The 23,386-nt window shown below is 45.3% G+C and overlaps 1 protein-coding gene across 1 annotated transcript; it reads right to left on the bottom strand.

Annotated features, from left to right (window-relative positions):
- Positions 1 to 1,373: 1,373 nt before the first annotated feature.
- LOC119169717 (uncharacterized) lies at positions 1,374 to 16,049 on the bottom strand. The gene is made up of 4 exons (XM_075884034.1): positions 15,858 to 16,049; positions 9,449 to 9,666; positions 7,358 to 7,644; positions 1,374 to 2,993 (listed from the first exon to the last, which is right to left on the bottom strand). Exons 1-4 carry the CDS (start codon positions 15,913 to 15,915, stop codon positions 2,684 to 2,686), a joined length of 873 nt encoding a protein of 290 aa, XP_075740149.1. The 5' UTR covers positions 15,916 to 16,049; the 3' UTR covers positions 1,374 to 2,683.
- Positions 16,050 to 23,386: the final 7,337 nt, after the last annotated feature.

Below are 23,386 nucleotides of genomic sequence, written 5' to 3'. Positions count from 1 at the left end.
ACGCTATAGTTTCAGGAAGCCGAGGGAAGAGAGCAACGAAGAAAAAATGACAACATATACCACGTTTTTTGCGCGGATTTAAGTGTTTAGCACATATGCGCAGCGACCAAGTTTTACGTGAGTATAGTCCGGTCGCACGTGCACTTTTGATTGAGACCAAGTTAACATTTCTCATCAATGATTATCTCATTTCTCATCGATAATTCGCTCAGCAAAGTAATCAAAATGAAAAAAAATATTTATGAATGTACAAAAACATGCTGCTTATACCTCTCATTCCTCGCTGTAAGCGGAACCCTCCTTGACCTATCGAACGCACTTCGCCCCGATGAGGACTACGCCATCTATGCTTAACAAAGATTAACAATTAACGATGTCTTCTTCGATCGGGTGGGTAATCGCAGTTTTGCATTTTCTAAGACTAGTCCATCCAATGGTGTGGCGAGAGGCCGTTGCTCCAAACGGTCACTTTACCTGTCATTTACTGTATTTAAAGTACTTCTTACAGCACTGCCCCGCCCCCGTGGTCTAGTAACTAAGGTACTCGGCTGCTAATCTGCAGGTCCCGGGATCGAATCCAAGCTGCAGCGGCTGCATTTTCGATGCAGGTGAAAATGCTGTAGGCCCGTTCGTTCAGATTTCGGTGCACACTAAAGAATCCCAGGTGGTCTAAATTTCCGGAGCCCTCCACTACGACGTCTCTCATACTCATATTGTTACAAGGATTACAAACACACAGAATAGAAAAACGAGTGAATTTCCAATATTTACAGGTAGGTGTGACACCCCAGGGCTGCCAGCATCTCGCGCGCCTAGTCCGCTTCTTCTTCATCGATTCGTCCGACGGCGGATCCATGCCCACTGCCTCGTAACAATATGGTGGTTTTGGGACGTTAAACCCCACATATCAATCAATCATTCTTACAGTAGTTTTACTTACTCTCTTCACAACCATACGCATGGGGAGAGGGGAATCTTATGACTGGACATACATGTGATTCATCTGTTTAAACTACCGCTGATAGTGACGTCACAGAGAAAAGCTGATGCCTGTGCCCCCACCCCCCCCGCCCGTCGGGTCTGTGTGACCCCCCCCCCCCCCCGAGAGAAAAATTTTGGCTACGCCCCTGGGAGCGAACATTTGGCAGGATCTGCTTCCGGGCTCGTGATCGAGTTTTACATATAGGACTTGTAGATTGCTGTTGGAATCAGCTGACCTTGTTCAGTATTTCCCTCTAAAAACATACGCGGGAACTGGGAGGATCCACTGGTGAAAATTTGCATGTCAACATCGGCGCCAAATACGTAATGCGCAGCATGTTTTCAGCTAATGAATCAGCTTTCAAAATACAAAGTGCACATTTTATTTTCGTGCGGGTAAATGTATCACTAATAATTTCGTATAACATGTTGATACACCATTATTCGTCTAGCCATAAATTCTTTGAGGCACTTTTCTTCCCAGGGTACCTTCGCTTACATTCTATAAGAAAGTGGGACTCGGCGACCGTTTCTAGCCAGACTCACTAACCAACAAATACTCAATAGTATTGACTAACGTCGTTTCAGAGATGGTGATACTTGCTAGTGCTAGCTAAATGGCTGCCATTGTTGGGCGACCTTGGTTAAATAGTCATTGATGCTGCGTTAACCTTCGTTTAATAATGGACAGTATTTACTGTCCGTGTTGGCTACGCGCTGTCATAGCATCAACTTGAACCTAATCCAATCAATATAACATGACCATCAACTTTGCACAGGCATGGGTGGCAGAGGAGGTGCCTCCCTTCTTCCCAATTACCAAGGCGAGGAGATGGGGGAAGGGGGCAACTTTCGTCCCATATTGTAGCTCAGTCGGTCCAGTTCATGATTCTTCTGAAAAGCAGCTGGGGTCATGACCACACAGGTTTTTCGGGATAATGGCGGCCGAATGCCCCTCATTATGAATTTCACGAACTCTTTACCTCCGATCTCGCTCCCGTGAAGCCACGTACCAAAGGCAGGTGATGGTGGGAAGCAAGTCGTGGCTTTACCTACTTTCGTATCATCATTCATTGTGAAGCGTGTTGTGTTTTGGACTCGACCGATGTGGGAGGCGAGTGGTATCGGTGAAACTTTGCCGCTCTTATCCGGAACCCTGCACACACGCATGAACATTTGCCTTCAATCAATCCGAATTCAATGATAATGCTGATTTATATTTTTTAATGCCTTCTAGCCTCTCTGAAATGTCGAAGTGGTGGTGCGCCGAGAAAGCGAGAGACCGAATATGTATAGCAAAAGAGATGCGCCCTCAGTCCACGATGCATAGAGCTTTAGTAGCATCCCGATCATTCGCGACTAGCTTTAACTGATCTGCGAGGTTCGGATAGGCCAAGGTTCTTTTCCCGTACTCATTGGTGCGGTAAAGGTTGCGGTTTTGCAAGGACTCTATGAGGCCTCCTACTGATATGGTGAAGGGACGGTACACGAGTGATTGGCAGAATAGAAATTGCGCAGAAAACTGCGCAGGTCTTGTGAAGTGATTTCTGATTAAATCGGGAAACGTGTTGGCCTGCAGAGCAGAAGTGGGAGTAATCGCTCCTGCTCCCTAAGTAGTGACGTGTGATGGTAGGGTAAGTTCTGTGGTCTACAGATCTTGCTGGCAGATAGCGGGGGGAAAATGTGAGTGTGTATTCTGACTTTAAAACACTGCTTGAAGACGTGTGCGCATCAAGGCTCTACAGTGACCGCCTCGGCGCATCTTGGCACGCCTCTGAAAAGGAATCTCGGGCGACCCGCGATCGACGCTCGGATGTCTCAACGTCTCGATGAACAGAGCGGCGGCGGCGGCGCACATGACGATGCCCCAGAGCAAGAAGGTGGCCATCGTGTCTTCGATGGTAAGGTCTTCGGCCACGTGCTCACCGGTGCGCCTTACACAGCGTTGCCAGTCTCCCAGCTCGTCGGCCATCCACTTGCTTACCAGGCCGCTTTCGTAGAGCCACGTGACCCTGCATGAAGTCATTATTAGGGCTTGGTATAAAAGGGCACGTAGCTTCCACATGACATCATGGCCTTGGTTTCCTGATTTCTAGTGCTACTGCTATCTGGGACATGCAGAAAAAAAAACATTGGGAGCCTTTCCCGCGATCGGGAACATGAGAGAAGCGAAGCTTGGCTTGTGCGTGCTTGACCGTATCTATCTATCTATCTATCTATCTATCTATCTATCTATCTATCTATCTATCTATCTATCTATCTATCTATCTATCTATCTATCTATCTATCTATCTATCTATCTATCTATCTATCTTGCATCGTCCGATGCTCCCCTCTAAACTTTTTCGTTTCTCCATGCCAGGTATCGGACCTTCAACGGCATGCTGTTGTCTGTAAAAATATAAGTGCAGCACTTCTATTTTTACAGGTAACAACGATGGTCACGCATGCAACAATGAAATGCAAGAATCAAATGGGAATTGGGGTGCACGTTAAAGAACCCCAGGTGGTCAAAATCTCCCGATCCCTCTAATATGGCGTCTCTCATAATATGGTGGTTTTGGGACGTTAAACTCCACATATCAATCAAAAATGAAATGTGGTGACGTGAAAATAACAAGTGACTGATAAAACGTTTGATTTCGGTATCAAAAATCGCTGATCGCCGGCAAGACGACTACCGGGAGAGCAACAATACTTAGAAAGCGGCGCAAATGCGCACGTGACCAGCGCACATATGAGAGCCGCATTTATAGGTGTGCGGTTGGTGGTTTTGTAATAGATGAAAAGAAGATAAACGTGAGCCCCACAACTGTGTGCAGCTAAGTGCGACAACTCACCAGTAGCTCACAAGGGAATGAGATAAGGAGGGACTGAAAGTGATAGTGTGAGCAGTAAAGATTGAGAAAAGAAAAAGATTGTGGCACGGTCGAAGGAGTTCGAGGACGGGGCACTGATCGGCTATAGAGCTACACGGCTTCAGAAGATTGCTGACGGCGGGTCGATCGGCGATCGAGAGCTACGCTGGTGTCAGAGATAGCGGACGACGCAATCGTTCAGCACAGAATTCACCAAGCGAGTCAAGCATCTATGTACTACACCCGCATCCCTATATGGTCACCGGTAGAGAGTTTTTCATGCACGATGCCTCCGCCACCGAAGTCTGCGACTCATGAAATCTTCGCTTGAAGGGACACTTGAGAGAAAAGCGATTTTTCCCATATTAGAAAAGTAGAATTTCAAAAAACCGAGAACAACACATTCACCACGACACGACGCTTGGCAAGCAAGAATACACGCGAAAAAAAAAATTCGGGTGGAGCTGTGCTACCCTAAAATTGCCGCACAAAGCACCATATGACGTCATAGACTGAATGCTTCGGCTGGATACCATGAATCCTCTATATAATTGACAAAATATTAACTACACTGTCATTTGTCGGTGCCACATAACTATCATACGAAGTTTCAGAAAATTTCATCCAGCCAATGTCGCGAAATTACGAAAAATACATTTAAAATATTTGATGTCACACGCTGAGATTTCCGCGCAAGATTTCAAAAATGAAACTTTGACCTTGATTTTCTCCGCTAATAATAAGCTTAGGATAGCTTAACTTACGGTATTAGCGTTCTCACAGTGCGGTTTATCTATCAATATGAGCCACGTCAATCTATTTAGGGTCCCTTTAATAGAAAGAGCATGCAGATTGGCCGCTGTCACCCGAAATGGCACTACACCTGCTTGCGCTATTGACGAAATTGGAATACCGGAATTGTGGGGACAGAGCGGATTTTCGCTGTGATGCAGCTTACGGCTGTTTGTGGGTTGCTGCATGCAGGCAAGACATGGTTAGTAAAGGCCACGTCCTTTGCGAGACGTCCGTGAACGAGGTTGGGCTAGCGTTTATGGCGCAGCTGCAATGCTGTTCTTTTCCGTGAGAAACGCAAGTCTTAGGTGCAGGGCATTGCGCATTACGTAAGTACCAAAGCTTCCTTGTCATCAACAATCTAAAGCAGAGCTCTGGGTTTTTTTTAGGGGCGAAGCTCCTTAGGGCGTGGGCTGTGCGTCCCCTGTATGTAGCCACCTCTAGTTTAGTCCTTGCAGTGTTCACTAGATGGCGGTACCGTCCCCTGTATGTAGCCACCTCTAGTTTAGTTCTTGCAGTCTTCACTAGATGGCGGTACCGTCTCCTGTATGTAGCCACCTCTCGTTTAGTTCTTGTAGTGTTTACTAGATGGTGGTACTTGTAGCTGATGATGAAAAGATGCAAGATGTTATAAACTAGAAAGCGGTACTTGTAGTTGATGAAAGACGCGAGATCTTATAAAATAGGAATGATGTCACATATGGCGCGTGTTATTGGTTGAAGGCAATCGTTCGATTTAGTGCGGCGACGTACGCAAGGGGGAACGATGTAATAAAATCGAGTGGGCAAAATGTACAGAGGATTCATGGTTTACCAGGTTTACCTCCGGAGCTTCGCCCACTCATCATCATTCACTTCGTGGATATGGCGGCACTTTTTTTTCCTTTGGAACTCACAACTTCTTGCAAACATACCTTTTTCTGTGAGACGTCGGACGTATTCTGCACTTCTACACACGCTGGCAATTCATTGCAGACAAGGCAAAGATGGATATTTTCGTAAAGCAATAAGTCTGTCATTCCGCATATCTCGAGTGTTTGAGACACTTCTTCGATACTTCGAACCCTATGGTTCTGTCTAAAAGCGATTTCTACATATTATTATATGCACCCATTCCTCGTGATAGTCACCTCACGGTGTCCACAATGTAGTAAAGTGATGCAGATTATATGCAGAAAATCAAAGGGTATCTCCAGTATACATGGTGTTCCACGTGTTATATGGAGCCTACTTTTCTTGCCAGACACACTCTACTGAAGCCAACAGAAATAAAACATGAGGGGCATTATTTGCAGCTCTTTGCTTGAAATCGCAACGCAAAACCAAATAAATTAAAGTGAGTGCAAGGACAGTTCGGTACCGGTGGTAACCTGGTGATAAGCAATGCATATCGACATACTTAACACCCCCCCCCCCCTTCTAGCCACACATAAACTTATACTTCAGTAGGGATAGATTCCGCTAGCCTATACGTGGAATAGGTAGTGTCCCCTGTGAGAAAAGGTGCAGCGATCGTCCCTTTCTTAAGTTTAACAAAGCGGACGAGCAACCACACAGTCGTTCGAAAGTAGAGCATCCCTAGTTTAGAAAAGGTGATGTCGAAAGAACGCGAAGCTTACGCATATAACGGCCGATGCTTCGAGAAATACGTTCGAAAATTCTGCAATGTGAGAGGAAAATTTGCGCGCTGCATTCGTCATTCCTTTTTCTGTGCTGACAGGCACCTTTGCACAACCACGGACATTAATTGTAATTAAAAATTAAATCTATTGCCCTTTAATTAGTTGGGGGCAGGTGTTGTGGTAAACTGAGAGCACGCAGCCTTTCGCGCGAAGAGTCAATTGCCGTTTGAAGGTGTCGAAAAATCATACGCTGGCAATTTTATCAGAATTGAATTCTGACGGACTTTGCCGGCTAAACCAATACAGAAACTCAGATCTGTGCTAGAGCCATATTCTTCTGAGACGACTCGCACGAACGACAGTCATTACGTCAACCATCGACCGGCTTCAGTGTGCGGGCTCTGCTTGCGGTTATAGCAAGGAAAGCGCACATGAGGCAGAACTCATATTACCAAGAATGTCGTCGTCAATAGTGACGTCTTTCTGGTCTTCTAGTTGTGCTCACCCGCGCTTCGCACATGTGCGCTTAATTGGGCGAAATTTCATTACTCCTCTATAATTACCAGAGGTTTTTTTTCTCGGAACCTTAAAGTGTCAATTGGCACTCCGCAAAATGAATTACTCGCATCTGGCCTCACCACTTGTCTAGGTAAAATTGATTGATTAAATAAATTTCTCTAACACTGCCGTAATTGATGTCTCCGGTAAACTTAAGCTGCCTGCCACCATGCACAAAAAGAGTATTTATGAAGGCCGAGAGTAAATTGGCTCTTCGCAGAATCGACTTCTCCCATCTGGCCCGACCACCTGTCTACACTAAATGAATTAATGAGCCAAATTTCTCTAATTACTGCCATAGTCAATGTCTCTAGTAAACTTCAGATACCTGTAACCACAGAAAGAGTAATTATGAAGGCAAAGAGCCAATATTTTATATCAATTATTTCGGACGCCTTTCTCGAAAATATACTGTCTGCGTTATATCACAGATAATTCAATCTCAAGCGCTTTGTCATGATAACGCAGTAGCTGGCAGAGGATGAAGTTGTACTGAGGCACCATGCTTCAAGGGGTTTTTGTTTGGCTCTTGTTGAACATATATACCTCTTGTATATGCGGTGGTGCAGGTCACGGCACATGGACCGCGACATCAGGAACGACAGCCTGTGTTCTTCGATGATCTCGCGGCCGAAGTGGAAGCTGGCCGTCGACTCGCGTCGGCAGAAGGCGGCCATGTGGAACCGCTGCGAGTTGTGGTCCACCATGAACACGGCGCGTCGCTGGATCACCTCGCGCATGTTCTTGTCCATGTACATGATGTTGCCCGGCATGGAGCCGTTCTTGCGCACCACCATGCGCCACAGCTTTTTCATCCGCGGGGACGGTGAGGTCTGCACACACAAAATTTAAAATCACATTGTTATGTCTTCGGTCGTTTCTTATAACACGGGTTCTCGCATAAACTCTGGCGGCTCCGTAGATTAAAGCAATACTTTTTTGCAGACTAGTTGGTTCATACTTGAAAAATTGAATTGCTGCACAAACTTGAAGAAGTTTGTGCAGCAAACTTGAAGCTGCGCTCTTTCCTGTCTCCCTTGTTTTTTTCTTCAAGTTTGTGCAGCAATTCAAATTTTCCGTAGATTAAACTGGGGTTGATATTTTGCAAGTGCACTCGTGGAAAGTTGGGACTTCAAAACTGTGGGAAGTTGAAACTTCAAAAACGAACTTAAAAACTCGTCTGTTATCTTAAGCAATAGAAATATCAACATCATCATCATCATCATCAGCCTGAATACGTCCGCTGCAGGACAAAGGCCTCCCCCATGTTCCGCCAGTCAACTCGGTCCTGTGCTTGCTGCTGCCAATATACCCGCAAACTTCTTAATCTCACCTGCCCACCTAACTTCCGGTCTCCTCCTAGCCCACTTGCCTTCTCTGAAAATCCAGTTAGCTACTCTTAATGGCTAGCGGTTATCCTGTCTACGTACTACATGCCCGGCCCATTTCCATTTCCTCTTAATTTTAACTATGATATCCTTAACCCCAGTTTGTTCCCTAATCCACTCTGCTCTCTTCTTGTCTCTTAAGGATACATACACCTATAGCATTTTCCTTTCCATTGCTCGCTGCATCGTCTTCAATTTAAGCTGAACCCTCTTTGTAAGTCTCCAGGTTTCTGCTCCGTAGCTAAGTACTGGCAAGATACACCTGTTATATACCTTCCTCTTGAGGGATAGTGGCAATCCACCTGTCATGATTTGAGAGTGCTTGCCAAATGTGCTCTACCGCATTCTTATTCTTCTAGCTACTTCAATGTCGTGGTCCGGCTCCACGATTATTACATGCCCTAAGTAGACATAGTCTTTTAGAACTTGAAGTGCAGTATTACCTATCTCGAAGCGCTGCTCTCTTTCGAGGTTGTTGTACATTATTTTCGTTTTCTAGAGATTAACTTTAAGACCCACCTTTCTGCTCTCCTTGTCTAACTCCGTAGTCATGAGTTGCATTCCGTCCCCTGAGTTACTCAGCAATGCAATGTCATCGGCGAAGCGCAGGTTACTAAGGTACTCTCCATTATCTCTTATACCTAACTTTTAACATTCTATATAGCTGAATAAATTGCTAGCCACACTAGTTGGTGCACCTTCCGCGGCAAGTTAACAGTGCTGACAGAGGTCACTCCGGCTGTGTGATGTGGCTTTTATAATATTTAGATTAATTGATTTATATGTGGTGTTTAACGTCGCGAAACCAACACATGGTTATGAGAGACGCCGTAGTGGAAAGCTGCGAAAATTTCGAGCACCTGGGGTTCTTTAACGTGCACCCACATCTGAGCACACGAGCCTCAAGCATTTGCGCCGTCATCAAAAAAATGGTCGCCGTGGTCGGGATTCGATCCCGCTACCATCGGGTCAGCATGTAGTCGAGCACTGTAGCGGCTAGATCACCGTGGCGGGTGTTGATCCTTGTATACCAAGACCACCTGCACCCAGTTTAGTACTGTGATCAACCATTAGTCCCAAATGTTATATAGGTACACCATGCGAAGCGTTAGACTATAAGTACATCAACTGTCGATGAATGACGCCCTCATTCCGCCATGCATCAAATCAATCCAAAAATTCGCAAAGGTCAGCAGAACTTGATTGGCCCGCTAGAATAAAACCGCAAGCAGAGTATACCTGTACTGACCGAAATCAAGGCTTCGTAGTACGATCCCTTCCATATGAAGGGCCTCAAGTTGGGTCGGTCGACTACGTCTTCGACGCTGTCCACTTGAGTCGGCTCGTTCTTGATCGCCATGCTGGATTTGAGGTGACCCGCGAACGAGTTCGCGATCACGAGAACGGCCAGAAGCCACGAGGTCATTACGATGCGCCCCGATGTCTGCGAAGTCGTGCGTGGAGAACCTGCGAACGAATATCGGCAACATTGTGCGCGATCAAAAAAGCGGTGAAGTGTCCGACCAGTTACTGGTATTTGAAGTACGTCTAATTAGTAATTAGCACAAAGTAGCAAAACCAGGGCGGTAGTACAACCGTGAATAGGCGGAAACAGATAGACGGACGAATCGAGAAAAGGTAGAAAGGTCCACACAGGGTTTGCCTGATTTACCAGCTACACTAAAGGAGGTGCAAAGTCAGGGATTATCAATGTGAACACATGCGACACGAGGTGCCAGTTAACCAACAATTTCATTGCACAATAAAAAGTACGTCAGGCAATGTGCCCTTCTGCATGTATTCGTTAGACAAAGTGCAGGATTTCCACTGAATATATACTTTCATTCAAATGGTTGAGTCAAGACGTCACATTTCTGAATTCACAGGATTTGACCGTAATAGAGAAGATGATTAACAGTATCTTCACTGCCGCCGTCCTCCAGCTACGCCAGTGCAGGCCACTCCCCACCCCACATATATAGTTGCCAAGTAAAATCTACATTGCAGTCTTATGCCAGCGAGTAGTACGTAGGACCAGTTCGATATAGAGTAGGATACCGAGCATATAAGAGCAGCTGTGACTAATCTGAGTATACCCTTCATGTTCCTGGTGGCCACTTCAAAAAGATTAAAAATAAGATGGCTATTGCGTTACTCCTATAAAAAATGCTATAGGCCTACGCGGAAGACACTGCACAGTCACAGCGATAGCTTGAAGAGCGAGTTTTGTAGAGCACACTATAAACTCTCTTGGGGCAGTTAATACGCATACACCAGCAAGGTTCCCACTCTGCCATAAGTGTTCATAATTTTTGTTAAGTAGGAAAACACCCACTGTGTAAACGAAGAAGAAGATCCTGGAATGTCCACGTCGCTGGGGGGATTGATCGTGTAGTTTGGTCGAGAAGCGTGGTACCAGATACACACATGTGATCACATTAATTATGCGTACTTTGTTGGTGCTGTGGCTAATGACGATAATGCATTTGGCAGAGCTCTTTGTAATGGCTTGAAAATGTTTAACAATCCACTCGCCACACAGTTCGTATTGTGTGACACCCAGTCATTATATTGCTCTTCTACCACACTGTAATACATCTGTTAAATTAGAACAAACGCCATTTTTTCAAGCCGAGTTTACTCCGCCATACAAGCCTCCTACACAGAGACGGTGCCGAGCAAGTGTCTCAGCAAACGCTGATAAGTTAATTCATTTCGCTTTTAAAGTCAATTTTTACATGGCGTACCTATCGAAATTGACACTAGCCTGACGTCAGTCTTCGGAACAAATTCTGGTGACATCATGCAGCAGTCTGCCTAGTGGTCATGATGACGCAAGTACGAACTGGCCCAATGACCACTTGTGCGTCATCAAAACATTCAAAATGGCCACTTATGCACCACCAAAGGAGCAGAAGGGTCGTGGAAACGTGACGGTATTTTGCACGAGCCTGTGACGAGAAGTTCATGCCTTGTCATGACGTGAGAGTACTGAAGGAACCGAAAGCTCTTAAAACCATAGTGTAATTACTTTTTTTCTGGGTGCAGTACGTTTAGCAATACGTTTTTTTTTTTAGACTTGACGACTTGACATGCAATTTGAGGCAAGAAAATTGCAATTGAACATCGTTCGGCCAGTGCCCTTTAACGTGATTCCTTGCCCGACATCACGCCTGTACACCTTCTTTCCATGGTCAATTTACATGGGCCGCTAAACTTGGAAAGAAACGTGTGGAAAACCTATTGCCACAGGCGCCAACGTCCGCCGGTGATTTGAAGCGTGACTAGGTGAGGAGAGGAAATCACCAAAACTAAATCTCAATAAATCTTTTTTTTTCAAATAGTAGTAAATTTATATGTGTCAAAGTTAACTATGAATTTACTTTACGGTTTATCTGACGCCTGAATAAATGAGTGATAGCCTTAATTTTTGGTAGAGCCGATGGGAAGAAGGAAGCGGATCCAGGCAATCTGCTATCAGAGCTTGATATGATTTGATTGATATGTGGGGTTTAACGTACCAAAACCACCATATGATTATGAGAGACGCCGTAGTGGAGGACTCCGGAAATTTCGACCACCTGGGGTTCTTTAATGTGCACGCAAATCTGAGCACACGGGCCTACAACATTTCCACCTCCATCGGAAATGCAGCCGCCGCAGCCGGGATTTGATCCCGCGACCTGCGGGTCAGCAGCAGAGTACCTTAGCCACTAGACCACCGCGGCGGGGCCTACTATTAGAGCTTGTGCATGGTCAAATCATATCAGTCGTGAAACTTGGAACGTAGAGTGGTCGAAAAACTTTTGCCACAGACAAAAACGCTGTCATACAATTCAAGCGCGACTAGGGGAGGAAGGGAAATAAAAAACAACAACAAAAAACTCAAGACAATTTTTTAAATATATGCAATCTAAACTATAAATCTGACACTTGGCTAAATGGTTGATAGCTTTTTTTTTGTTTTTTCGGTCGTGTGCCATAAATTAAGGAGGGGGGTGGGGTCGGCGTGTGCATTCAGTCTGGACTTATTTTTAGTTGGGCACTTTGCCGGATCAACGAGGCATCGCACACTTTTGTGTGGTGCATTCGTGCGTACCTTCAGTAGGCTATTTATTTGCTTTTGTGCTGTTTATTGGCGTGAAATTTCAGAGCTGAACTGGCTGACAAAATGTGTAGATAGCCGCTCCTGTCATTGCCGACTGCTTTCACTGACACACGGCAGGCTTGCCCTCGCCTTTTGTGACGGGGAATGGGACACGCTATATAAGCAATGAAACTCAGTATTCTATGGTTGTCAAAGTGATAATATTCAGGCTGCTGTCTCGCTTAAGGGGTACTCCGAGATTATGAAACGTGAATGTTTGAACTATTTTGCTATTGTGCTCATGAAAAGTTGATTCAGAATTTCTCTATCTGCAAAGCTTTTGCTGTATCTTAAGTAAATTATTTGAAACATAAAACAACCTTACTTCCTCACTATTTCCTTTTGGCCTTTCTTTTATCTCTCGCATGCTATAGGCGAGCCACAAAGGCACAATAACATCGTGTATATATCAAAAAGCATGTAAAAGGTCAGCAATGAAGATAATTTTCAATTTCGCGCGATGTACGGCAAATGGACCACGTCGCTACCACTCCCGGTTGTGACTTCATATTTTTTTTTACTTCTTGTTAGCTGTTAGTTGTCCCCTCAATAAGTAGATGGCGATAGTGCCAACGAGCCGTCTACTGGATACATGGTCTTCTGTGGAAGTTACGCTACCAGTTACATATACCTGGGTCTTTCTACGAAGAAGTTTGAAACATCGGTGATAATCTATAGTAAAATAGTCGACTGCCACCCAGGGGTTCAGGGTACAAATCCCATCAGGCTCTGCATATTTTTTCCATGTTCATTTTTTTTTAAATACGCGTGGTAGCGGTTACTCACCCCGGTGGTGGCGGCGGAAAGTAGAGCAACTGCTGCCCACAAGGACAATGATGAGGAATGCCGTATATAGCGGAAGGCTTTGGGAATTTACAGAATTTTGTGTTCTTTATCGAGCACCTGAATTCAAGCAGGCAGCCGTTCTTTGCATTTCGCCTCTATCTAAATGCGACCCGGTTGTGGCCAGGAGCAGCACCCACGCCTTCGAGCTTGGCAGAGTGACAGCCTGTATACGACTCACTAATCTACCCGCCCCACCACGGTGATCTAGTGGCTAAGGTACTCGGCTGCTGACCCGCAGGTCGCGGGATCAAATACCGGCTGCGGCGGCTGCATTTCCGATGGAGCCGGAGATGTTGTTATCCCGTGTGCTCAGACTTGGGTGCACGTTAGAAAAACCCCAGGTGGTTGAAATTTCCGGAGCCTTCCACTACGGCGTCTTTCATAATCATATGGTGGTTTTAGGACGTTAAGCCCCACACATCAACCACTAATCTACCTAACACAGCGGGTAAGACAAACAAGTATACGTGACAATAGTGCGCATTCATCAGCACACCCAAAAAAGCATGACTGCGTGCATTAAATTTACATGCATTACCTTTACTAACTGCTTCTTTCGAATAACGGGATCGATAAACACCACGGCATCATAAATCTTTCCTGTCCCGAACGTGTTGTGTGGCAACTGAAAAAGCAATTCATTTTGGAGGTTTGATTGCAGAATTGCCATGAGCCACAAGCGCAAGACCACAATGTGTCTTTAATGTTGGTTAACCTAAAGGCACCATCGAGTTCGCTTATAACGTACAATACGACAGAACCAACGCTAAGAACACGGAATAACTAAGGAGAGACACACATAAGAAGAGACTCTAGTAACGAGAACAGAGACAATGCCCGATCACTGGGCTGGCTGTTCTATTCCACTTCGTTCTCTTCTTTTCTCGTAGAGCATGCCCCCCCCCCACCCCCCGTTTTCCCCTTGCCCGGGTACTGCTTTATCTTATTCACAAGAAATTACTCATTCTGAGTATACAGGCGGGATGCCACATACGTCAGACGTGCTCGTACGTATGCGATATGACCACCGCGGTTGAAGCGCTGCAGTTTATTGCCGTGTGTGTAATGATCGGCTCCAAGCCAATTTCCTGCACAAACCACTTGCGTAAGTGCACGCGGACATGGCACAGATGGTGCTTTTTTGCGCGAAACTTGAAACGTCCTTGGTCATGTACAGCGCCAAAATATGTTACGTCACAGTCTTAAGAGAGAAAGAAAATACATTAGGCTGCCTTCGCCGAAAGCAATGCCAGCTTTGCGGAACATTTTGAAGTAGTGCTTGCGTTGATGTCAATCGGTCAGCGTATACGCTAAAGATGCGCAACTCCTTAAGTGCTTTCGACAAAAGCATGGCATGTCCAGGCGTAACCACTGATTCGTCAATACAGCATTACTCAACGAGCACCAACTCGTGTATTTTTTTAGTGTGCCAACGTTCGCAGATATGTGAGGATGACATTGTACTTGCAGTATGAAGGTCTCCGTTTTCAATGTGACTCATATTATATACTGCGGTAAACGAAAAAAAAAACAGTCCTGACTCATGCAGCGCTGCGTGTTTGTGGGATCTTGAGGAGTATTGATGCACTACGTGTACCTGAATCAAAGTTGAAGGCACTACGGTGCTGTTTTCTCTGAGACTTGTATTTGTTCTCATATTTGAGGTATAAATTTATGAGAAATGACACCTGCGGCGTGCTGAATGTATCTTTTCCTAAAGAAAATTGTTTTTTATTTTATTGTCCGAACTATTCGTCTACGTAGTGGCCATAATATCGGCGTTTCTTCAGTTTTCCTGTAAAGGAAGGTCACCGCATTTATTCTTCATTACAACACGTTGCACTTACTTACACTTACATAAACTTTAGCCAAATTAGCAAATTCAACGTGTAGGATACAATACGGCGTAGCAGGGTATCCTATAGAGGCTATACGCATCCCAATACTGCGGCACATGAAATCACAGATGGCACACTAAATGTGCACGCGAAATGCAAGAACCAATACACCGACTGTGTTTTATGTGCACGTCAAAGAAGTAGAGCAGTAAAAACTAATCATTCCAATTTCTTTTAACGTACTTGTCACTCCTATCCGCTGAGGTCGTCAAGTGGTTACAGGGCTAGACTGCTGATCTAAAAGTCGCAGGATTGAATCCCCGCCGTGGCATCCACATTCAGATGGACGATATATGCTATAGAATTTTGATGCCAGAAAAGTGCTGAAGGCTCGTGAACTTGAAGGTTAGGCGCACGTTGAACAACATCAAATGTTTATGGCATAGCACCTCGATACAAGGGACTACGGTCATAGTGTCCGAGGATCTCCCCTACAACGCCCCACATGGTGAAACGGCATAGTTTTTGAGCGTAAACCACTAACAAGTGAGTGTTACATCTGGGAACTTTAGTAGTATATTTTACACTTAATGGACATAATAGCCTACCAGCACCGTTGATAGCTCTCACGGATATTTCTATTTTCTAGTATAGTAGAGTACTCTAAATCGTACCCACTTTTTCTAAACACATGTATACAGTCATAGGCATAAAGCATGGATACTTTATGTAGCATACTGACGAAATGTTTAAGAAGTGCCTGCACTTTCTTGAACTTTCATTTCACGTGTTGCAACAAAAAAGTAACAAGGTGTTGTTTCACTCACTTTCGTACAGAAGGTTTCCGAACAGTTCCCAGCCCCACTGGTGCACGTCTTGCGGCATAGTCTTCCAGGGCCTACGGTGAACCGCGAATTCCGACAAGCTGATGAGCAGCGCCAAAATGGGGATGGCGCTCAAAAGCAGAGCCCACACCTGCGGCGGACATAACGTCTTAACACGAACGCTCCACAGCGTGTCCTGAAACAGTTTGACGGTATAGCGCAGCGTAGCTTTGTGCTCTGTTGCCAAAATCTTCCCATGCACGCCGACATGCAATTCAAGCATACCGAGGTGTTATCTGTGCAACAGCACTGAGCGCTTCGCGCCTGGCATCGGTCAAAGTAGTCCAAGTCACGCGTCGGAGCGTTTGTGTTAAGCTTGCTGACGAGTATAGAGTGAAGACATCTGGCGAACGCGCGAGTCGAACGCCGAACTTTCAGCTATCCTGCCGTTAAGTATATATATATATATATATATATATATATATATATATATATATATATATATATATATATATATATATATATATATATATATATATATATATATATATATATATATATATATATATATATATATATATATATATATATATATATATATACAGAGAGAGAGAGAGAGAGAAGTTGTTGTATAACCAATCTCGCACCTAATAAGAAAACATGGCCTAAAACGCACCATTTCAGGCATCGCAAAACAAAGGGGCATGCTCCTCCACTAAACATGTATAGCCAGCAATATTTCCCCCCGCGCTGCCAGTCATACTCAGTAGTACGTGCATTACACGCATTCCTACTCACGAGCACTCACTCTGCGCCTACACTCACATTACCTCACGCACACGAGTATGCTGAGACATGCTGTCACTCAAATTACCACTTAACGACAACATTACGACATATAGACGGCTTCATTTGGGTCTTACCGCTGAATGATGTCCGGATGAGCTTATTTGCAGTAAACGCGTTTTGAGTACCTGTTTTATTTATAGCAACACGTTGTCACATTTGTTTCGTTGTGTGAATGCCTCCTGTCAATCAGAGTGGTTCTCGACAGTTTCAGCACGTTCGCTTGTATGTTTTTTTTTTTTCTAATGCGCTCACCTTCCAGTCGAAAGTGAGTATGTAGCCGAAGACGTTCGAGGTGCTGGAGTCACTGGCTGACAGAATGCCGAATGGCACGTATATGATGGCAGGACTGTATTCCCCTACAGCATGACGGTGGTAAGTCTGGATCAGTGGCATGATGGTCATATCCACTTCCTGCATTAGGCAATAAAATACAAGTATTTGCAGTTAACCTGCAGGATCACATGCTCATTCCCTTTCATCCTCTTCTTTTTTTTTCATACCGCAATGCCTAAACAATCGTACTTCACCTTCTATCTCGACCTGCGCAGCGTGAAATATTTCAGGTGATTTCTAAGAAGCTCAAGCTTTTTAAGAACCAGATACAAAACTCGCAAAAAATTGTATCGTAAATGCTCATTCCGCTTTTTTGATTGACTAGACTTATCTGCTAATGGTATGTCCAGTATCACGATTGGCTGAAAACATTTGTGCAAAGACTAAATTGATTGATATGTGGGGTTCAACGTCCTAAAACCATCATATAATTATGAGAGACACCGTAGTGGAGGGCTCCGGAAATTTCGACCACCGGGGGTTCTTAAACGTGCGCCCAAATCTGAGCACACTATCCTACACCATTTCCGCGTCCATCAAAATGCAGCCACCACAGCCGGGATTCGATCCCGCGATCTGCGGGTCAGCAGCCGAGTAGCTTAGCCACAAGACCACCACGGCCGGGCCTTTGTGCAAAGACTATTCGCAATAGAAGCCTCGAGCCGCCTCATCCGCGCGCAGGTTCCCTGTCACGCCCTCGTGCCCCGGTGCCCAAGTCACAGCCTGTACGCATTTCACTGTGGGGTCCCATCCTGTCCCAACCAATATATGGAGCGCTTGTGCTCCAATTTTGCCGTTTAGATAGTTTCTGCAAGCTTTTTGCGAATCTGAAATGATTGTTAATGGAGCGTTTCGCGTCCATCCCTCTTTTATTGCCAGTGCTATGGCAACTTCTTCTCCTTGTGTTGTCGATGCCTGATCTATTGAAGCGCAGGCTGTAATTTTCCCTCTATGGTCGGTGGCTACACACACATATCTCTTTGCATTGGTCTGATAAGGCGCGGCGTCAGTGAATCTGGCCGTGTTCAAAAATCTTGTCTTTTTGTCTATGTAGTCAGCCCTTGCCTTTCTTCATCCAGCATGCAGAGTAGGATCCATGTTGCTTGGTATTGGCAATACGGTGTACCGTTTTCTGAATTCGCCGAGCCACTCAAGCCAATGCAAGTGATGACCCTACACCCCTGGACCCTTGCTTCGCAACAATTTTAAAGTACTATAGAGAAAATGGGCAGCTGTATTTACGTCCTCACAGCAAGCTCAGCGCTGCGGAGGCAACAGCGTTAAGAAAAATACAGACTAACACTTACATAAATCTGCACACTCTTCACCTGATCTACCCCACGGCGTACAGAGATATGTGCCCGTGGTGTGGAGCCACCCCAACACTCTTTCACATCACGTGAGAGTGCGCAGAGCACGACGAAGAGCACGACACCACTGGCACGTGGAAGGAATGAGAGGCGCTGCTGTCTAGCCCAGCCCTAGTGGATCAGCTGCGACTGATCCAAAGAGCTGAACGGATGGCTCGCGCCAGTGGGGCCCTGGAATAGGGGCACCACCCTGCCGGACAGACTTCGCTCTCCACCCCGTATATTCTTCGGGGCACTGGAGTTCAAGCCTGTCTGGATTATGTATATAATAAAGTTTTCTACTGCTACTACTACTACTATTCGCAATAGAAAGCACTAGCTGAAACTGATAGCACGCATAGGGTTAGCAAAGCGCCTGCCCCGTGGTAGAATTTATGAACGAAAAGCTGGTTGCGAAATTTTTTGTGAGAGAAATTTAAGCCAGCCTTCATACTGGACACATTATTATACAAGGGCATTAACAAAACTTCCGGACAATTACGAATCAACAACTTTGTTGGTCTGGACCCCTGCAGTCGTCCTCCAAACTTTTTTTGTAACTATTCGCCGAACTATATCCAAGTTTACAGATTTTTTTATTGGCGCCAGAATGCCTTATGGCATCAGTTAAATAAAAAGAAAAGGTTCCGTCTTCTGTATAAAGGCCAGAAGTGGTCGATGCAGTGGACCGCGGGTCCAGCGTGTCAAGTCAGGTGGTAGGCCGGGGTGGGGGTGTAACGCCATAACGCCATCACGTGTGTAACGCCATACGTACGCGCGTCCTTACGAACGCGCCTCAATGCCTTCACTTCGCCGAAGGTGTTGGAGCGGTGCCAAGTATGTCACGCCGCAGCAGCGCGTAGACGTCACGCTCCCCTCGCACGCTTCCCTCGCACGCTTCCCTTGCAGAATAATTTTTTGTTGAAATCTCACATAGTACATATTCTAAGCGCAAAGATACAAGTATTAAGTCTTGTACAAGTCAATGTACTCGATGGATCTACAATAAGTTAAACTTTATTATGTAATTACGCTACCAATTGCATATATATTATATACATATTATAGACATGGGGAGTTCCGTTTTGAAAATGCACCCCCCCCCCCTTCCTGTTCGCACATTCTGTGCCGTCCCGGCAATTCCGGTAGACAAATTTCGTGACAGCGGCACGCAATCTCAGATGAGTTCCAGACTCTTGGTATGTATCATAATCATCATCCAGCACCGTGACCAGTATCGGGCGAATAGTCGGGCAAACATTTCCAGCTTCTCATTAAAATTTTTACCGCTCTCTTTATGTGTGTCTATATGTCCAATCATTTTGTCCCGAGTCGGTGAATTGGCAACTTCATTGACGCGTGCGTCCCAAGAGGCGTACGTCATGTATTTTATTCTGGTGTCAACGGATGGTTAATTTGGTGCCGATGAGCACAAAGAACTAGAGATCCTCCTCACGAGTTGCACCATTGAATGCGTCAACCAGTCGGCAGAGCGAAACAATAGGCGTTCTCAAATTTCTAGAATAAATTACCGAAATCTTGAACATAATGGATTTTCTAAACGTATCCAGATAGATTCTATAAAGGGTAGACGTTTGCTAATTGAGCAGTTAGCACGTGCGGTTAGTCGAGGAAAGAAACCGGCCAAGTTACTTCAGCGACTGCTTACCCTTCGCTGCAATAGACCAACCATTCCAGTCCAGGTTCCATTCGGAAGGGCTAATCCCACGTGCCAATCCGCAGGAACAGTTGCCTTGTACCTGCATGATTAACGTGCGAAAAAAGGCAGCTGTCATCGTACGTATGGCATGTATGTCAGCAACCAGTGAAGTTATTTGAGCTCGGCAAAGCTGAACTTCGTTTAACACTGCATCAACGAGATAAGAAGAAGACACATTATTTCAGGGAAGGGGTAACGAAGAATTTAGGAGCTAACTGGGTGACTCCCAAGGCTTTCGCCAACCGGCGCACCTGATCTAGTACCACGAATTATGTTTCTGGGTCCGAGCTGGCGAGATGAGCCACCCACTGGTCCTTTTTGAAGTCTCTTCCATGGTTTAGAATGTTTACCTAAACTTGATAGTTTGTGTTCACACCCCAATGAGATGAGGATTGGTGTTGGCCAAGATAATTCCGGTGATAGTGGTTTGATCATGATATTGATTGATTGATTGATTGATTGATTGATTGATTGATTGATTGATTGATTGATTGATTGATTGATTGATTGATTGATTGATTGATTGATATGTGGGGTGTAACGTCCGAAAACCACCATATGATTATGAGACACACTGTGGTGCAGGGCTCCGCAAATATCAACCACCTATAGTGTTCTTTAACGTGCACCCAAATTTGAGCAGATGGGCCTACAGCGCTTTCGCCTCTATCAAAGATGCAGCTGCCGAGACTGGGATTCAATACTGCGACTGCGGGTCAGCAGTCGAGTACCTTAACCACTAAACTACCGCGGCGTGGCTTGGTTCACTCATACGCCTGCCGATAAGCACTCCAGGAACATATTTCAATGAAAGTTAATGCGCGCTGTCATTTGCCTAGTCGACTTTCAGCTTCAGCCGCCCTTAATTGTTTTTGGTCCCAGATACTGAAAGCACGTCGTCACGCAGAGACACTGAGTTTAAAGGGGGTGAAAAAAATGTCAGCATAAGCACAGTGTGAATGATGGAAAGTGGGGCGAAGCATCCGCCCGTCCATTGGTTCTTGCTTCCGTCCGTCCATGCGTCCGTCTGTGTGAGCGTCCGTGAATTCTTCGGCCCGTCTGTGCATGCGTCTGTTTGTACGTCCGCACGTCCATGTGGCGTCCGTCCCTGCGTTCGTCCATGCATCAGCCCCTGCGTCCGTCCATGCGTCTATCCGTCCGTGCTGCCATCCATGCGTCCGTCCATGCATCTGTATGTGTGTCCATTCGTCCATCTATTCAACACTCCAAGTACCACCACCTCACATCTTTTCATCATATATTCCCCATATAGAAGCACCACCATCCAGCGGACATTCCAAAGACTAAACGAGAGGTGGCACACCCACACTTTTTTACGGCTTGCACTTCGGGTCTACTTCCCACCTTTAACCACATCGAGTTCATGGTATATACTAGTTCACTGTATTCATGGCACTGCGGCTCAACGCTCGCTAAACCTTTCTAAAACGAAGGAGGTTACGCCCAGCGAGTATAACGTAGCAACACTTTCTTTTCAGATAGGGCTCAATGTACATGCCAATGGCTGCTAATGGGGAATGAGAGACAGGAGAATTTGACTTTTAGTTAACGTGCACGCTGCGAATTTTTTATTGTTCAACAACGCACAGGAGAAATCTCCCACCAGCACCACCTTGCAGGTCAAAACGTAAGACTGGTTACACACTACGACTACGACTACTACAAGGGACGAACGGGTGCAGCTATAAGGAGCTTCGCCCCTAAAACTTACGTCATGTTCAAGCTGCTTGTGAGGGCATCCAGTAACTGACCCATTGGCCCCACAACAATCGGTATGCCATTTCTGTAAGCGATCCTCACGTACGGAGGCCACTGAAAAAAAAAGAACTTCCGTTGCACCTCTATGGTGGTTTAGGAAGAAAATAATTTGGTAATAAATTGCACACTTCGTGGCACGCTTGAAACAAACGTCATTCGCGTCATTCGAGCGAGAGAAACAAGCACCGACTAGGCTTTCTCGGACTTTATGGCATGTTCTTGTGACGCCCTGGATGACAAATAGCTTAAAGGACCTCACTCCCTTCCCCATGTAGTAATGTTTCAACTGTCAAGCACAGCTATAGCCTTTTAATTTTTGAAGTACTTGCGCAGGCCCACGGGGACAGACATGAGAAACACAAATGGGCGCAATCCAAATACTGGTTCATTTTTTTAATACGTTCCTTTTGAAAACCCAAAATCTGATAAACACACGAATAGTGCACTGTATCGACTGTGCAAGCCTGGTCAGTGTGTCGTCAGTTCTTTGTTTTATAACTGCAGTGATACCTGGTACACTAAATCATTTTGTTTCCGGCGCAGGCAGGGACGGCACACAGCTCTCCCAAAGTAGAGTACCTAGTACTCTAAATCATTAACCACTTTTTTCTAAACACATGACACAACATGTGATCATATGCTTCATGAACAGAAGACGAGAGCGAAATTTCTCTTTCAAGCAAGACAACCTGTGGGTAGGTAACCCACTTTTCTTTAGGCTTGTCAATGTAATGCGCTTCCATTATCTGTCTCGAAGTTTGGTTTCTATGACTGTATATATTCTACGGTGCTGCTATTAAAACAAAGCATGCGTGCACAGGCGTACATAACACCCCCGTACATCGCAAGCATCGAAACCAAACTTCGAGAGAGATGATGGAAGCGCATTACTTTGACAGGCTTATCTACTTTGAAGCTGCGCCCTCTTATTCGAGTGTCGGTATATCTGTACAGTATGAAAAATCAGGTAATATGAAATGAGGCAAAAACAGCTCCGGCAATGTGTCGTAAGAAAGGTGCTCGCGAGGACGCTTCAAGTTTACTTACAGAAACGACGGAGACTTTCAGGACATCTTGCGTGGAATTCATCTGTGGGAAAAGGAACACATGACCACAGTTTGAGTGAAGTAAATATAATTACTGTCATTCGCACTGTAATCATCTCTTCTACGCGCACTACAATGGAGAAATCAACCGAATGTTTGGGAGGAAGGGGAATATTGTAAAAATAATGAAGACTTTATACTTTCAAATTTCGCTTTCTGAAACGGCCCATACCTGGCGCTCATACTCTGAGGTCGTGGTTTATATCTGTGCGTTTTGTGAAATACGTTACTGCTCGTGTTCTACGCACTGCAGCGTCAAAGCAGGTATTCCCGAATGTTTGGGAACAATAGTGTTGCCGAGCTGTATGATTCTTATTGCCGCCGTGTAACTGGTTTGCGACTTGAAACGCCATGAATCCATCTGTCTGCCAAATGGACTGGCTTGGAGCCACTAAT

The sequence above is a fragment of the Rhipicephalus microplus genome, chromosome 2, assembly GCF_043290135.1.
Source record: "Rhipicephalus microplus isolate Deutch F79 chromosome 2, USDA_Rmic, whole genome shotgun sequence".
Taxonomy (NCBI): domain Eukaryota; kingdom Metazoa; phylum Arthropoda; class Arachnida; order Ixodida; family Ixodidae; genus Rhipicephalus; species Rhipicephalus microplus.
The sequence above is the reverse complement of the archived record's forward strand: the minus strand, read 5'-3'. Positions and strand labels throughout refer to the sequence as shown.

Bases quoted from the DNA above. Each gene is read 5' to 3' on its own strand.
- LOC119169717 (XM_075884034.1), bottom strand. From the start codon at position 15,915: ATGCCGCAAGACGTGCACCAGTGGGGCTGGGAACTGTTCGGAAACCTT. The intron at 7,645-9,448 runs GTCAGTACAGGT...TTGTGTGTGCAG, and splicing joins ACTACGAAGCCTTGATTTCG to ACCTCACCGTCCCCGCGGAT. The intron at 2,994-7,357 runs GTATATATGTTC...GACTTCATGCAG, and splicing joins CACCACCGCATATACAAGAG to GGTCACGTGGCTCTACGAAA.